The sequence below is a fragment of the Ruditapes philippinarum genome, unplaced genomic scaffold, assembly GCF_026571515.1.
Source record: "Ruditapes philippinarum isolate M1 unplaced genomic scaffold, ASM2657151v2 ctg1047_1_1_1_1, whole genome shotgun sequence".
Taxonomy (NCBI): Eukaryota; Metazoa; Mollusca; class Bivalvia; order Venerida; family Veneridae; genus Ruditapes; species Ruditapes philippinarum.
The window spans coordinates 77,557-95,795 of record NW_026859122.1 but is presented as its reverse complement, the minus strand read 5'-3'; the positions used below and the strand labels follow the sequence as shown (position 1 = coordinate 95,795).

General features: G+C 32.5%; 1 protein-coding gene across 3 annotated transcripts in view; it reads right to left on the bottom strand.

Moving 5' to 3' along the window:
* Positions 1–10,475: 10,475 nt before the first annotated feature.
* The window catches only part of LOC132755317 (neurexin-3a-like), a 59,957-nt gene continuing 52,193 nt past the window's right edge, over positions 10,476–18,239 (bottom strand). For 2 of the 3 annotated variants that reach the window (XM_060746171.1, XM_060746172.1), the window contains 6 exons: positions 17,332–17,433; positions 16,749–16,845; positions 16,217–16,283; positions 14,628–15,341; positions 13,014–13,192; positions 10,476–12,440 (listed from right to left, as the gene is read on the bottom strand). In XM_060746171.1, the coding sequence (XP_060602154.1) occupies positions 12,023–12,440; positions 13,014–13,192; positions 14,628–15,341; positions 16,217–16,283; positions 16,749–16,845; positions 17,332–17,433 (1,577 nt within the window). In that variant the 3' untranslated portion in view covers positions 10,476–12,022. The remainder of the gene's footprint in view (positions 12,441–13,013; positions 13,193–14,627; positions 15,342–16,216; positions 16,284–16,748; positions 16,846–17,331; positions 17,434–18,239) is intronic. The other variant, XM_060746173.1, reaches the window with a different exon arrangement.

Here is an 18,239-nt window from a genome sequence, read left to right as displayed (position 1 = left end):
TGAAAATAACAAAGGGCAATAACTGAAAAATAATGCGAGTAGGTTATCATTCTTGCAGGCGGCAGTCCTTCTCAATAAGATCTAGCCACTTGTGAAGTATCAATTAAGTTGATACATTTAACACTTTTTGAGATAAGCTCCGGACAAAAAGTATGAAAAAAAAAAACAACAAACAAATGGCAATAACTCAAAAATTTATGAACGGTAGAGTTATCATTCCTTTGCATTGCACACCTCCTGAGTGAGATCTATCCACCCATGAAGTTTCATGTTGATATTTCAAAGGCTTTTGAGTTATACTTTGGACAAAAATTAAGTGGAAAATAACATAGGGCATAAAACTGAAAAAATATACAGCGTAGAGTTATCATTCTTGTGCACTGCACACCTCCTCAATGAGATCTTTCCACCTATGAAGTTTCAAATTGATATCTCTAACACTTTTTTACATAAGCTCCGGACAAAAAATATGAAAAATAACAAAGGGCAATAACTCAAAAATTATAAAAGGTAGAGTTATCATTCTTGCACACAGCATTCCTCCTCAATAAGATCTATCCACCTATGAAGTTTCATGTTGACATCTCAAGGACTTTTTGAGTTATCCTCCACTCAGGTGAAAAATTATGTATAAAACATAACAAAGGGCAATAACTCAAAAATTATGAATGGTAGAGTTATCATTCTTGTGCACTGTACACCTCCTGATACGCTCCCTTCGCAGCTTACTGAATGCACTCACGCTACTTCAGACAGTAAGCGATAGTGGAACATTCGACCGATGCGCAGAAGAGTAACCTCCTGAGTGAGATCTATCCACCCATGAAGTTTCATGTTGATATCTCAAGGCCTTTAGTGTTAAACTCTGGACAAAAATTAAGTTTGAAAAATAACACAGGGCAATCACTGCAAACTTTTATAGGGTAGAGTTATTATTCTTGTGCACTGCACTCCTCCTCAATATGATCTATCCACCTATGAAGTTTCAAATTGATATCTCTAACACTTTTTGACATAAGCTCCGGAAAAAAAGTATAAAAAATAACAAAGGGCAATAACTAAAAAATTATAAAGGGTAGCGTTATCATTCTTGCACCTTAAAAGATCTATCCACCTATTGAGTTTCATGTTGACATCTCAAGGACTTTTTGAGTAATGCTCCACTCAGGTGAAAAATTATGTATGAAAAATAACAAAGGGCAATAACTCAAAAATTATACAAGGTAGAGTTATTAATCTTGTGCACTGCGCACCTCCTGAATGAGATCTAACAACCCATGAAGTTTCATGTTGATATCTTAAAGGCTTTTTTAGGTATGCTCTGGACAAAAAGTTAAAAAAAATAACAAAGGGCAATAACTGAAAAATTATACAGGATAGAGTTATCATTTTTGTGCACTACACTCCTCCTCAATGAGATCTTTCCACCTATGAAGTTTCAAATTGATATCTCTGACATAAGCTCCGGACAAAAAGTATAAACAATAACAAAGGGCAATAACTCAAAAATTATAAAGGGTAGCGTTATCATTCTTGCACACAGCATTCCTCCTCAATAAGATCTATCCACCTATGAAGTTTCATGTTGACATCTCAAAGACTTTTTGAGTTATGCTCCACTCAGGTGAAAAATTATGTATAAAAAATAACAAAGGGCAATAACTCAAAAATTATGAATGGTAGAGTTATTATTCTTGTGCACTGCACACCTCCTGAGTGAGATCTATCCACCCATGAAGTTTCATGTTGATATCTCAAAGGCTTTTTGAGTTATGCTCTGGAAAAAAAAATTAAGTTTGAAAAATAACAAAGGGCAATACCTGCAAACTTTAACAGGGTAGAGTTATTATTCTTGTGCACTACACTCCTCCTCAATATGATCTATCCATCTATGAAGTTTCAAGTTGATACCTCAAATACTTTTCGAGATGTTCCTGACAAAAATGTCGGACGGATGGACGGAAAGACGGACGGACGGAAGGAAACATTTTCTATATAACCCGCCGCCGAAAAATGTTGCAGGCTCGGTTTGGTTGAGTCTGTTCATGGAAGGTTCTAAAAAGTACAAACTACCGTCCACGCCCCCTAGCACCAAGCAAAATTCAATATTTAACATGAATTGGTACAATTTTGAAATTTGAAACATCCGCAGATGTGTACATATGGCGGTTATCATGGAACCTTCAATGTGACACGTAAGTGCCATTCCATGAAAAGCGGCATATGGTCCCCAAGTAAAAAAAATGCGTGTGCCCTAAACGAGAAAACAATGAGCGGAACTAAATAAAATGGAATTTTGAAAGGGGATCAGAGGTTATGAAGCCTGCACAGATTGGACGTCAAAAGACAAATTTAACAAAAGCCACCGCCGGGCGGGGGCAACGCTCGACTTTTTACTTTTTCTAAAAGCGTGGTGGTGGGGGGTGGGAGGTGGTGGTGCGTGTTGGTTGGTGGGTGGGTGGGTGGATGGTGGGTGTTGGTGGGTGGTAGAGGGTGGGTGGGTGGTGGGTGGGTGGAGAAAATTCAGTAATTTAACCTTCAAGGTCAAGGTCATTAAAGAGCCAAAGTCAATTTGGGTTTGATAAACAACAAGGTCTTGTCCTAAAGAATGTTCTGTTATAATATGAAGTTGATCCCTTCAATAATAACAAAGTTACAGCCAATAATAGCCAAAAAAAAATGAAAATTTCAATAATTTGACCTTCAAAGTCAAGGTCATTAATGAGTGAAGGTCAAGGTCTGTCTGATTATTTTTAAGGGTTATCCTTGAAGACTATTAAGTTCAAGTTTGAAGACAATCCATTCAAAAATAACAAAGTTACAGCCAATAATAGCAAGAACAAGCAAAATTTGGACTTTTGACCTTGAAGGTCAAGGTCATTTATGGATGAAGGTCAAGGTTAGTGTGGTCTACTGAAAGGTCTTGTCCCAAGGGTTGTTGTGGCCAAGTATGAAGACAATACATCAAGAAATAAAAAAATTATGATCCAGGTACAAGTTTGCGGACGGCAACGGCAACGCCGCCGCGACTATCACAATAAATGTACCTCTACTTTTTTTTCAAAAAAGTCAAGCTAAAAAGCAGGCCACATATCCTAAGGGTGATTCAACATGATTCAAGTGAGGAATACTTGAACAACCCAACAAGAAAATACCCGAATAGAAAGAACCAAATTACCACAAGCACAAAAATAAAGCTGAAATGAAATGTGTCTATGACTGTCTGCTTACGAGTGGTGTTCAAATATGAATACAACTGGGTCAATTTTTAGAAGTGTTTAACAAACAGTGCCAAAATAATTATCTCAATCCTTCAAAATCTTCACCACCATGTGATATACAAAGTGTTAGTCCTTAATTTAATTCAATTTTTAATGCCTTTTCATAATCTTATCGAGGTATACTGTTCAGACACTTGAAAATAGCCGAACCGAATTTTTTTGCGTTTGATATTTTCTTCCAGCAAGCTGTTATTTCGAGTTTCGGAAATAGAAAAAAAAGTCACAAGGGGCAAAATCTGGTGAATAAGGAGGGTGAGTTTTCCTGTTTCAGATATTCACATACAATGACAGCTTTGTGTGACGAAGCATTGTTATGCAACAACGTGACACCTCGGAGACCAGTTGCTGGAAAAAAAAATTAATTTATGAAGGACCTTGCCTTTGTAAAACTTGGCATTTACAGATTTACCCTTTGGTACGGCAATTTGAATAGCAGGATCTTGATTGGTAAAGAAAATTACATACATGAGCTTTTTGACGCTCATCGTGCGTTTTGCTATGCATTGTCTTTGACTTCCTTTGGTTGCCCATATTTTGTAATGTATATTTCGCTTGGGCTCATAAAAGTGAACCCACGTCTTATCGCTAGTGATGAAATTTGCTGGTGATCAATTGTTGTATTTAGGGAACTGCTTCAACAATTCTTTGGAGATTATTAACCGAGCAAGTTTTTGCTCTTTTGTAAGGAGACGGGTATCCATCTGGCACTTATTCTTCTCATTTTTAAATGTATGAGCGGTTCCTAAAGAGATACCAACGCATGTAGCTATATAACTAGTTATAAATCTGCATCAGTAGCAATCAAATCCTTCACTTTTTCAACCTTTTTTGCGAAAGTTGCAGTTTTGGGAAGGCGTGCATGAGGTGCATCTTTTACTGAATCTACAACACTTTGAAATTTCTTACACCACCGTATGACAGATGAAAAAGAAAGTTCGTTGTGTCCATGAACACGACATATTCCGTTAAATATGTTTTTCGCCTGTATACCAAGACTACAGCGGTTCTTGATATAGGACTGTATTTCGTCAGCGAAAGGAGACCTTTTCCCAACCATTTTAGCTTTATTATACACGAATCGATAGCGTTAATCGAGCAATTGTCAAAGCTAGATCAATTGAGAGCTTACACAACCGTTTTTGCGATACATGAACATAGGGAGATATTGGCCTTGTTGCATATCAGCACTGCCTTCTGTGTGCATTATTGGTGATGCTTTCAAGGATTTAAGAGACATTATGCTTATTTCTTTCACAATTAGTTAGTTATGTATTTTTAGAGATTGACATTAATAAAGGCGACTTATTATTAATTTCTGAAAGATATTTACAGATATGTATGTGGGTCACGGGATTATGTGAATATATTATATGAATATATTATATTGTCAAAGAAATTTTTTGTAAGGCAACCAAAGCTACTATTTTTAGTGAAAGTTTCACTTCCTGGAAATAGATAAAATGGAACCATTGATGGTCACACAAAAGTGAAAATGTAGTAGACTCGGTCTGTTCATGGGCGGCAGTGATCAACATAAGCTACCGTGCACGCCTTATGGCATCGGCTTTAGCAGTAATTAACATACTGTATAACCTTTACCCGATTTTTGCCTTAAGGTTGGATGAGGGGTTTTTGTTGAACAATTTGCATATCGTGAGCACATCTTGCCAACTCGATATAAAATCTGATCTTGACCTTGTGGGTACATCTTTTCATGTGGATGATTATTTGATCCAAGTTAATATTAAAACCGATCTTTACCTCGGAGCACATTTTTCATTTGATGATTTATCATTTGGTCCAAATCGATATGAATTCCGACCTTAACCATTGGGCGGGGAGCAACCTGTATTTTGCGCTCGACACATCGTGTCAAGTTTTTAATCATTTATGCAAAGTATTTCATCCAACCTATCTAAAAAGTCATTATTTATTGAGTGGACATAAAACATGGACTTTTATTTACATCTTACAAGTAACCTTATTTTTGTGAGTAGCATTCTGGTTAAGCTGCGCACATCGGGTAATTATGGTAATCATTTGTGCCAAGTTATTTTAAATAAAGCATTACTCCATATTAGTTTGGAGTAGTCACCAACTGTGAACTTTGAGAAAAAGTTTACCTGTAAGAATGACCTTGACATATAACATAGCAATCTGGATATCTAGCTTATAAAGGTGATCATTTATGAAAGTTATTTTGAATAATTTAAAAATTAAGAAATGGTTTTAAAATGGGGACCTGTGTGATCTTGACCTTGGGAGAGGCAAACTAGCTGTTGGATCTGCATGACGTGTCAAGATAGTGATCATTTGTGTACAGTTATATCAAAAACTTTTTAAAGCAGGCACAAAATTATGACTTTTTATATTATTGAATATAAGTGTGATATTGAGCAACTACCTGTTTGTTGCACTCTGAATATCATGTCATAATGGTGATCATTTATGGCAAGATATTTCAGAAACTTCTTAGCAGCTTAGCAGCCGACATGAAAAAGTTACTGACACATACACTCACAGACAGGCTGGTCGGAAAAAGAACAGAGCATTTTTGTTCAAAAATTTTATTAACATCATTGAAATCTGCATCACAGTATATAAAATCACACTAAAATACAAAATAATAGAAACGAAATGAACAGATACTACTTGCCAATTTACAGAAATAAATATTTATGAAAATATTACATGTAATATTGTATATCTATGTACAAACTTGCTAATGTTGAGGATAGGTGAATGAAACTGAAAACAATCATGGGCATATTCATTCAAGTAATTACAACTAAGTCAGTAAATGTTAAATGTAAAATATAATATGCCAGTAATAACAAATAAATCAGTAACTGTTAAATTATTATATTCAAGTATTTATCTATTGAATCAGTAAATGTTAAATATAGAATATTATATTCAAGTAGTTACAGCTAAACAATAGATCTTAAATGTAAAATATCATATTGAAGTAATTACAACGAAAACACTAGATGTTAAATGTAAAATATTATACATGTATTTAAGTACATTGTAATTATTATTAAATTAGTAAATGTTATATTCAAGTTATTACAACAAAATCAGTAAATATCATATTCAAGTTAATACAACTAAATAAGTAAATGTTATATTCAAGTTATTAGAACAATTGCAAATGTTAAATGTAAAATATTATTCAAAGCTTGGTGATTAAGACCTTATTCTTCTGATATTACATGACCATTACAAGTGGGGGAGCGGTGGCCTAGTGGTTAAGGTGTCTGCCTCTCAAACCCAGAGATCATGGGTTTGAGCCCTACTCGTGTCACAACCATGTTTCTTCAAATGACATCAGTCCTGGCTGGTTCCAGGAAGTGGACTAGACAGTGATTAATATAAGTTGCAAGAACTTGTTTCACAATCGAGCTATTTTTAAATAAATATGTTTAAACCAAACCATTACAAGTTACACATCTTGTTGGCATAAATATTCATAGTGACTTTTATTCACATCTGCAAGAAAGTTACATTTAGGTATTTGCCAGTCATTCTGAGGTAAAAAATACACGTTTAAATACAATTTCAAAAATCATCTTAAACAAATAGTTTTCAATAGTAATAAACTTTTACTTTTCATAACAAAGATATTTTCAAAAATTAGGCATATAAAATTCTGATTACCAGGTGTATAAAGGTAACAATAATTGTGGTTTATCTAGTTCATTTATTTTTGCTTTAGTCAATGTAAAAATATGACTTTTATTGATATAAAATAAGACTGATAAAAACTGATTGAAGAAAGAGAAAAAAATATGTTGCATAATAATGTATTTTGGGTCAACAATTCTTTAATGAAGTCACTTAAATTAATACCAGTATATATCTTAATAAACAAGCACTTGGCATTACAAATATGATTAAAGTGTTTGGGTTTGATGATTTTTATAATTTCCAGAAGGCGGACTTTTGCAACATTTAAAGGTTGAATATGTACTTGAAAATTTACCAGTGTTGTTTGTGTTACGTTCATACCATATTGATTTCCAGAGTAACATCTTATAAATTCACTTTATTTTCAGGAATGGACATGAATTCAAAACTGTTTGTAAACAGTCTATATATTAAAAATGAATCAATTTAAATAACTGTTTTCTATATCCATGGAGAATTATAGTAACAGAAGTATCTGTTATATCATGGTTGTGTCAGTTTTACCACACTGATGCTTAAGAATAAATTAAACAACACAACTTATTTTGAAAACAAAAAAATATACCATTTAGTCATAATATATACATATTCAGGTTTTATAAAATCATTTTGTAACATTTTGCAGGAACTGGACAAAAAAATGAAAATACAAATATATAATGACATAATTATATAGATGAGATATTTTCAAGTTTTGAATTAGTCAACATGTTTTGTTTTTTCATTTATCTAAACTGTGAGTCATTTTTAGGATCTGAAAAGCATGTCTTTTTGTAAGAATTTCAGAAATCATTAGTTCTATTTCTATACTTGAACATGTAAAATAATGGTAGAGAAAATTTGTTAGTTAAATATGAGAAAATCATTCACAAGTGTGAAAACTACTATGGCACAATAATGGTAACATTTCTGTTCTTGAGTCTATACAAAAGTAATATGCTAAAAAATGCTTTTTGAACATATCATGTATACATGATGATACAGTGTTATTTAATGTTCTGAAATCAGATGAGACTCCTTAAATAAACATCTTGAAATACAAAATATTTTTACAAGATCTTGAAAAAACATGGGATATCTTTGTTAATCATCTTGAAGTAACATGTTATAATACTTAAACATCTTGAAAGAACATGGAATATACAAGTATTTATTTAATATCTTGAATGAACATGGTATAGATTAGTTCAACATCTTGAAGGAACATAGGATATATTGTAAGAACGAGGGATATATTAGTTTAACATTTTGAAGGAACATGGGGTATATTAGTCAAACATCTTGTAGGAACATTGGATACCTTTGTTAAACATCCGAAAGGAACTTAGAATATATGGAAGGAACGTGGGATATATTAGTTAAACAACTTGAATTAGCATGGGATACCTTTGGTAAACGTCTTAAACAATCTTAAACATGTTAAAAGTAACAGTAACTGAATTTAACTGAACATTAAATTGAAAATAAGTAAACAAAAACATTCTATAAAATATAAAAATAACTTATTCATATAACATTGTGTAATCAGAGAAATGTTTATAGACAATAAGCGTTATTATTTTTTATATATTATACAAAGGAAATGTAACTAATAAAAATAATCAAATGGTGGTAAAAGAAAATTTATAAAAAACTTGAACAAAAAATGAATAAGCTTGAACTTAGCTATTGTTTTCTTCTTTGACAAAGTTTATCTTTTTAAGCTGGCTACATTGGTGCTAAATATTGAAGCACTTTGAAATAAAATGACATAAAAACACAAATTATTTATAGATGTACATCTCAAAATACTTCTTCTGTAATGTATGATCAACCTTTTTTTATTTTGGTACTTCTTAAGACAAGAGGGCCATGATGGCCCTAGATCGCTCACCTGATTTATCAAACTCATCCAAACAATTACCTAGACAAGCATTCTGACCAAGTCTCATGACAGGTGAGTCAAAAATGTGACCACTACAGTGTTAACAAGGATTATCCATATTTGAGCAGTGCGACCTAGTTTTTTACCCAGGTGACACATATTCAAACTTTACCTAGAAATCATCAAAACAAACTTTTAGACCAATTTTCAAGGATACTTGGATCAAAACAGTAGCAACTAGAGTGTTAACAAGATTTTTCTATTTTTAGCTCCGGTGACCTAGTTCCACATGCGATTTCGAACTCATCCAAGCAATTACCTATACAAGCATCCTGACCAAGTTTGATGATAATTGAGTCGAAAATGTGACCACTAGAATGTTAACAAGGTTTTTCCATATTTGGGCGGTGTGACCTAGTTTTTTTTCATCCAAGATGACCAATGTTCGAACTTGACTTAGAAATCATCAAAACAAACTTTCAGACCAATTAACAGAATATTTGGATCACAACAGTAGCCACTAGAGTGTTAACAAAATTTTTCTATTTTTAGCTCCGGTGACCTACTTTTTCATCCGAGATGACCCATGTTCAATTTCTTCCCAGCAATGACCTAGACAAGTTTCCTGACCAAGTTTGATGACAATTGAGTCAAAATTGTGACCACTAGAGTGTTAACAAGGTTTTTCTATTTTTAGCTCCTGTGACCTAGTTTTTCATCCAAGATGACCCATGTTCGAACTCATCCAAGCTATCACCTAGACAAGCATCTTGATCAAGTTTGATGATGATTGATGCAAAAATGTGACCACTAGAGTGCTAACAAGGTTTTTCTATTTTTAGCTCCGGTGACCTACTTTTTCATCCGAGATGACCCATGTTCGAACTCATCCGAGCTATTAACTAGATAAGCATCCTGACCAAGTTTGATGATGATAGATGCAAAAATGTGACTGCTAGAGTTTTAACAAGATTTTTCTATTTTTAGCTCCGGTGACCTACTTTTTCATCCGAGATGACCCATGTTCGAACTCATCCAAGCTATTACCTAGACAAACATCCTGACCAAGTTTGATGATGATTGAGACAAAAATGTGACCTCTAGAGTGTTCACAAGGTTTTTCTATTTTTAGCTCTTGTGACCTAGTTTCTCATCCGAGCTGACCCATGTTCGAACTCATCCGAGCTATCAACTAGATAAGCATCCTGACCAAGTTTGATGATGATTGATGCAAAAATGTGACCGCTAGAGTGTTAACAAGGTTTTTCTATTTTTAGCTCCGGTGACCTACTTTTTCATCCGAGATGACCCATGTTCGAACTCATCCGAGCTATCACCTAGACAAACATTCTGACCAAGTTTGATGATGATTGAGGCAAAAATGTGACCTCTAGAGTGTTAACAAGGTTTTTCTATTTTTAGCTCTTGTGACCTAGTTTCTCATCCGAGATGACCCATGTTCGAACTCTTCCGAGCTATCAACTAGATAAGCATCCTGACCAAGTTTGATGATGATTGAGGCAAAAATGTGACCGCTAGAGTGTTAACAACTAAATGTGAACGGATGACGGACGGACGGACGACGGACAATCATCGATCCTAAAAGCTCACCCTGAGCATGCTCAGGTGAGCTAAAAAATAAATTAAATACAAATACCAGTTATTCAATAATAAACATTTCACGTTTTGGTACATGAATGAGAAATGTAAGACATAAAGCACATACACTATTTAGAAGAAAAAAACAATATTACAATGTATTGGAATGATTGTTTTCAGAAAATAAACATGTACAACTTGGGACTGTATACTATCTCTAACATGTAAAATTAAGCTACAGATATAGCAATATATGTAGATATAAAGGTCCAAAATGAGCGATATTGCCATGGCAACCAAACTGAGTTCTTTGGAAGACCTTTTCAAAATGATAATAAAACATTTCATTGAGGCAATCCTTGAAAAACTGTTAGTTTGTGAGTATATGCTGTAAAATTGTGTCAGTGTGTTGGCAAGTTAGTGTTTATTCTACAGTATAAAAGAGCAGATAAAGTCATAGCTACATGAACAAACACTGCAGGCTTCAAAAGATATTTCATTGAAATTTTCACTTGAATATAAACCAACAATTTTCTAAGGATAGTCTGAACAACATGGACAAAGTTTGGAATGACACATTATCTTTAATATCATTGATAATGATTTGATTATTAAAGAATTGAGTTGATTAAATCTGGTTGCCTAGCAACATGCTATGCATTTTAAATAAAGAAGCAGACATACATACAAAACATGTATCACATGACCTCACATAGTGACATCATCATACCCAAGGGAGGTAATAAATAACAGCCTAATCTATGGACTAAAATAAAGCATGATTTAATCACAACATATAAAATTATATTTTTTGTTAAAACAAATTTGGCATGACCATTCTATTCATTATCTCCACCTACCGAAATGAAGTCTTACACACTTTTCGATATTCGTTTATACTTGTTATTTACCGTTAATGTACACAAAAATATAAATGATGCTAGCTGTACTGGTGTTGTAAATAAATGTTGTAAAGTAATGTGTAAGTATAGCACTTTTGGCTTTCTTTTAATGCAGTTTGACTCTGTCATCCTTTTATAACAAACATTACTCATGTTAATTTCTCCATATAAAAGTACTTTAAAATGACAAAAAAGTAGAAGAGTAATTCAAACAAAAATTGTTTAACAAATATTTTGTAGTTGTAAGATTAATAATGAAAAACATTACACATACATAATAATGTTACATATCCAAAATGTAATTTATTCTGATATATTCCACTAATCACCTAGTTATAGATGGCAAGTCAGTCATGGGTATCAAGCAAATGCTTAAACTGCTATATATTTTTTTCAGCACAAAAATATAGTTAAGATACCATTTATTTAGAAAGAGATCTAGAAAATGGAGAAAAAGTCATCATTACATGTCCTGTAATGTATTTACAGACAAAATTAACAATGTTACAAAGATAATCTTTGGAAACACATTTTCCAATAATACACTAAGCTTTTCTGTTTTCAAAAAATAAATGTTTACAACAATGTCGAGCATTTATCAAAATTTTGAAGCATTTACACAAATCCACTCAATTACCATAATCCACACATTTACCCTAATCCACACATGAATCAATGGCCTCATATCATACATACCACTCTTTTACATCTTTTTTCTTTCCTCCAGCTTTTCCGTTCCCTATATTATTAGTAGCAGCACCATTGGCCTGCTGTTTTTTAGCTTCTAAATAGGCAAAATTTTGACTTTCATCTACTCTGTACGAGCCTTCATCCCGACTACGAAATTTATACAAAGCTACAAGTAAAATTATTAAAGCTACTAACACCCCACAAGCAATACCAACTATTAAAAATATATTCAAATGTCCAGAGTCATTTGAGCTCTTTTTCGCTCTTGGCTCACTTAAATCAGTAGTTTTTCCATCAGGATTGGCAGTGTGACCTGGTGGGTTATATACTGTCGTATTCTTGCCAGATGGTGGAATAAGTTCTGTTCCCAGTGGTTCACAGTCTTTGTCTTTACATGAATGATTGCCATGCTCCCTTAAATTAACAAGAGTTAACATGAATTCTAAATTCTAACAAAAAGTGACAAAATGTTGTAATTTAATTAATACATTTAGTATTAACAACATTTTGACAAAAATCAAATAAAAACTGATATACATAATGTGTTTTACAGTTTAATATTAGAACAATTTGCATGGTTTTTCTACTGTTCACTTGGTCCTCCATACAAAATAAATTTAAATAAGGTTTAGTAATAACTTGAAGCTTCATTTATTAACTTAAAGTGTATTAAAACAAGGAAATCAATGACACTGAGATATGGACACTAGCTGAAATAGCCTGACACAGCGAACATATACCATGAGGGAAAAAGTTGAAGAAATCTATTTTAAGTCAAAATGAATTATACCATATACATATAACTAAACAACATAAAAACTTTATTTAAGTTGTCTTCAGACCAAATACCTAAGTAATCTGGCAATAAACTAAGGCTTTATGATGGTAAGTAGAAAATTTTATTACAGCGTCAGTGACCTTGATCCCATCAGCCCTTACGAGACATAAATATTTTCCTTATATTTTTATAAAGTGTAGAAATATTACCTAGGGTCTGGTTTAGGTGTAGATAACCGTGTAATGACAACCGTTGGTCTAATGATATCATCATCGGAACCGGAATTTGTCGGTAAACACTCATCCTCGTCGTCACTGCTGTAACAATCAGGACCCTCGCCGGAGGAAAATATTATATCATCTGTCGTCTGCTGCTTTGGTGTTACACTCTAAAAACAACAACAACAAAAATCATGATGATTGTCTCAATTTTAATATTTAGATATCTGACTTTAGTATTCATTGATACATGTACAATGTACACAATTTATTTTGATGGTTTCTGATCAATGTATATTGTAACAGAAAATGAAACATAATAAATTCAACAAGTGATCACTATATTAATGAAATAGAAATACCATCTGAATGACAGAAGAAAATTTCCTGGACTAATATCTATGTTTTGTAATGAATAGTTGGTATATATGGCTTTTGAAAAAGATATTCTTGCCCAATACCCATTAACATTAAATTCCTAGAATCTAATCTTAAATTTCATATATGCCAAATATCTTTTTGGTCATCATCAGTTGTTACAGAGTTTAAATAAAATCTTCGTAGGAAAGTACTGGCAGCAGTAGCTAAAGGTAACTTCAATACCATCAATTAACAACAAAGTAAAAGAAAAGCAAGAAGATTTTCCAGTCTTTAATTTCAGACTTAAAAGTATGTTGGCTCATTCAAACATCTGCTGGAACCACAATATAGTCTCTGTTATGAATTCTTTGAAAATTAATGAATTTGTTGTTAGTTTGTACATGCAGTTCTACTGACAAATCTTCATTAATTGGTTAATAGTATAAAGCTGTAAATACTCTTAAATCTTCAACTGCTGGTTATTGGTTTGTAGCTAAATATACTATTTAATCTTCATTTAGTGGTTATTGGCTCCTTGCAATAAGTACATCTACTATTAATCTTTCATGCATTGGTTATTGGTTTCTAGCAGCATGTACTGTTAAATCTTCATAATGTTGGTTATTAGTACTTAGCTGTTAGTGCTATTGATCCTTCATACATTGGTTATTGGTTTTTAGCTGCATCTACTATTAACTCTTCATAATGTTGGTTATTAGTACTAAGCTGTTAGTACTATTGATCCTTTATGCATTGGTTATTGGTTTTTAGCTGCATCTACTATAAACTCTTCATAATGTTGGTTATTAGTACTTAGCTGTTAGTACTATAATCATTCATGCATTGGTTATTGGTTTCTAGCTGCAGATACTATTAACTCTTCATAATGTTGGTTATTGGTACTTAGCTGTTAGTACTATTGATCCTTCATGATTTGGTTATTGGTTTCTAGGTATATGTGCTGTTAAATCTTTATTCAAAACATTGTGCTAAGTCAGTGATATCTAGATACCAAAAACTAATCTGAGCATTAGTCTAATCTGCCATTCTTCATACAAATACATTTTATTCTTAATTCAAGTCTGTGACATGTAGTTGTTAAATTAACTATTTATTTATTGTTTCAAATCATAACATGCAATAACTATACAATTAGTTCTTCTCTCAGTTAGTGTGAGTACATGTATAAACCTCTGTAATAGCTACTTCTGTCATAGCTGGCATGCATTTCACACTTTGACTTACTTTGGAATGTTTATGATTGGAATGTTTTGTATTATCAATGAACCCTCTTTTTCTATTTGCTATTCCAAATTTCCCTCTATCCTTTGGGTAGAATCTTTTTCTACTATCTCTTGCAAATGGTTCAGTTTTGGTCACTCCAACTTGAACTTTTAATTCTTGTTTAGGCTCTTTACCAAAAACATTATTGACAGGAGGTAAAAACAAAGTCATTTTAATAAATCTATTTAAATCAGTGTGTTTCCAGTAATCTGCTTTAGGTTTTGTCATCAAAGATTCATCATCTGTCGGAAAAAATTCACCATTAATCATAGAATATCCTGAGTATTCTACATCAGTGTCATCATTTTCTACACTTCCTATTTCATGTAGAACATGAACATCCCCACCAATCACATGATCTTTCTTACTTTTGATTCCACCAATTGACGTCTTTGTTACATACAAAGGACCATTAGGCCTATTGTTTATAGATTTTTTCTTGTGATGGGGTTTTCTGGCATGGTTTATAGCTGTATTATGATTGTCCCCATGGACTTTGGTACGTTTTTGTTGCACAATCATGTTTTCATGGCTTGCAAGTTCCTCATCAAATTCTTGTTGCTGATTTATCATATTTTTACGTCGCAGATAAAATCTAGATGAACGTTTGTTTGACGTTTTCTGCTTCCGTCTTGCAGAATTCTCTTTCCCTATTGACCTCTTGAAAATTTCTTTCTATAATTTGTAAATATTATTTTGTTTATATCTTTTAAAGTTTCAAAGTTTGCTTCTGCTGGAAACATTTAATCTAAAGCTAAATTAAGTATAACATTTTGAATATATATCAAGAGGGTTATATTAGCTGTGTTTCACACCCCACAATATATGTTACAAAATAATGAATAAATGCTTATATATACATTTATAATACCCAGTTGGTGAAAATCAATTATTAAGATCCTTCAGACAGGCATTAGCAAAGATCCATCCATAATATAAATATGTCATTTGAATATAATTTCAAAACGTTTTTATTCTATTTTTTACCTCAGATGACACATAAAAGAGGAAAGCTTTAAACATCTTGATAAAGGGCCATCTAAGGATGCTATAGATAAAAATGGATCATGATCCATACGAGAATATGTTTTTTTTCTATTTTTAACTTTGTTGACATCACAGCGAATTTGAAGTCAATATGGCCAGCAGTTACAGAATGGAAGACCATTTTTATTTTTGCTGGTATCTGAGCATCCATACTTTTCACACTAACTCACCATGAACTTTGCTTCTTTTATGTTTTTAGTTCACTTACTCACGATGAAGTTCGCTAATTTTGGTCTAAAACTATAGTGTGACTTTTGGTGCAACACTGTTAACTTTGCTATAAATATTTAAAGAATAGATTTCATTGATGGACAAAAATGATGGAAACATAACATACAATATTAGTCCTGGAAAAATGTATTTACCTTAAATACCTTGTGTTTGTTTAAATATTTACTCAATTTCAACCATCTATTTGCTGCCTATCACCACTAAAGAATTATTTTATCTTATCATCTATTCTGCATGAATTGTACAAATTCCACAAGAACAAATGTACTAACCTTCACCCCTTGAGTTGACTGCACCCCTGGATTTGCTATTTCTACAGGTTCTGGAGGCAGGATTGGTCTGAAATATAAATTCACATTTTTATGTCAATTATTAGAAGAAAGAAATACAACATTTAAGAAATAATTATGTTTAGCACTAGTTAATTAAATATTGATGTGTTTACCCGTTGGTGTTTCTATAAACATGACAGCAGCCAATAAAACAGGGATGTCGGATGTTCAAATAATAATATGCCATGGCATATGACATTATAATGGTTGTAACATTTTATGTAGGGATAATAGTAAGGGGCATACATTTCCTGTTAACACTTTTAAAATACATTTGTATCTTCACAAATGCATGTTAGTCTTTGCTCTACTTATATGTCCAATAAGAATGTCTGGATTTATAAATTTCTGACTGCCTTTTTTCAGTGTTTATTAAACCATTTATCCATTGAATTGTTGCATATTTGTCAAGATGCTCTGTTATTGATGTGACAAAATCTAAATGACATATGACATTAAACAGTTCACTCACGATGAAGGATGTACAAGGGTGACATTTCCTTCTGATGAAATTCTTGGGTCTCTTTCCTTCAGTAAGTCCAAAATCCTCAAACCATTAAATACAACACCTGAAACCATAATATTCCTTATAGTACAATACATATGCATGAAGTTGTATTAAATCATATAACATTCATAATATTCCTATAATTCATACATAAATCAACCTACAAAAATTATACAAAACAACAATGCTCAAAAGTACAGCTTGTAACTTAACATATGATGTATTGGTCTTTTCATGTGTCTGTTACTTGCCTGATAAAAACATTTAAGATTTTTCCTATATGATTCCTTGAAAATTAATTAATACTTAGAAAACTTGTATTACAAATGAATCATATTTCAGTTACAGTCCTCAGAAATTAATTTCTGTTGTCAATAACCATGGCAACTATATCATGTTACACATTGATAATATATCAACAAAATTAACTCAATAAAGGTTATTTAATGATGTTTATTATACTGTTTTTACTTTATTGAAAGTGAAAGCCATAGAAAGTGTATAAAGTAATAAGTCATAGCTGGAAACAGAAGTTAAAATTACTAACCAGAAATAGTTCCTTGGAATGCATTTGTGATTTCACCTTGGCTGTTCTTCCTGCCACCAATCATGATTCTAGCCTGGCTGTTGAACACATTCATCTTGTGACCTGCAAATACACAACCAATGTTTCTAAAGTTGTGATACAGGGAAAAATATCTAATATCATGATAGTTAATCTGAAAAAATGAACATAAACTTTAGTACAATTGCTCTGTCAGTGACTTTAATGTAAGATGTTTTAAATATAATTTCCCCATTTGTATATAAAATATACACTAGAGGACAATGATAAACTTAGTATCTGCTCACCTGAATGAAGATAGCAACCACTATTATCTTATGTTTGGGCATACATCTATGAGGAAAAGCAGAAAAGCCAATATTAGCCTTTGTGGCATTGACCTTCATTTCCACATTACATACCAAAAATGAAGAATATCAGTCATTAAATGAAGATTTTATGAGGAAGGAAAGAAAAATCTTCTTTTTAGTCAATGTGAATAAACCCCAGGTTCATGCAAGGGTTTAAATACTAGATGTCTGAGATATTGAGAGAATAGGGCCCTACAAATAGATTTTTTTACCAAACATAGTGATCATATGGATGGTGCAATTTTGTCTCCAATATTATTCCTCAGGAGGGGGGAAATTTCTGGGTCATTACTTGATAACTTAGTATAGGTCAACCATGTCAATCAAATAAACAAATGCTAAGCCATACAGTTACTTACAAGAAGATTTCTCTTGAATAAATCTATAAACTTTGGAATAAGCACAATTTGTACTTATAGATAAACATGTGAGAGTATATTGAGGCCATGCAACATGAAATCTCATAGCTTTCCAACAAGAAGATTTCTATAAAACTTTCATTTTCAGAAAATATAAAATCAAGAGACTAAACCATGGAAG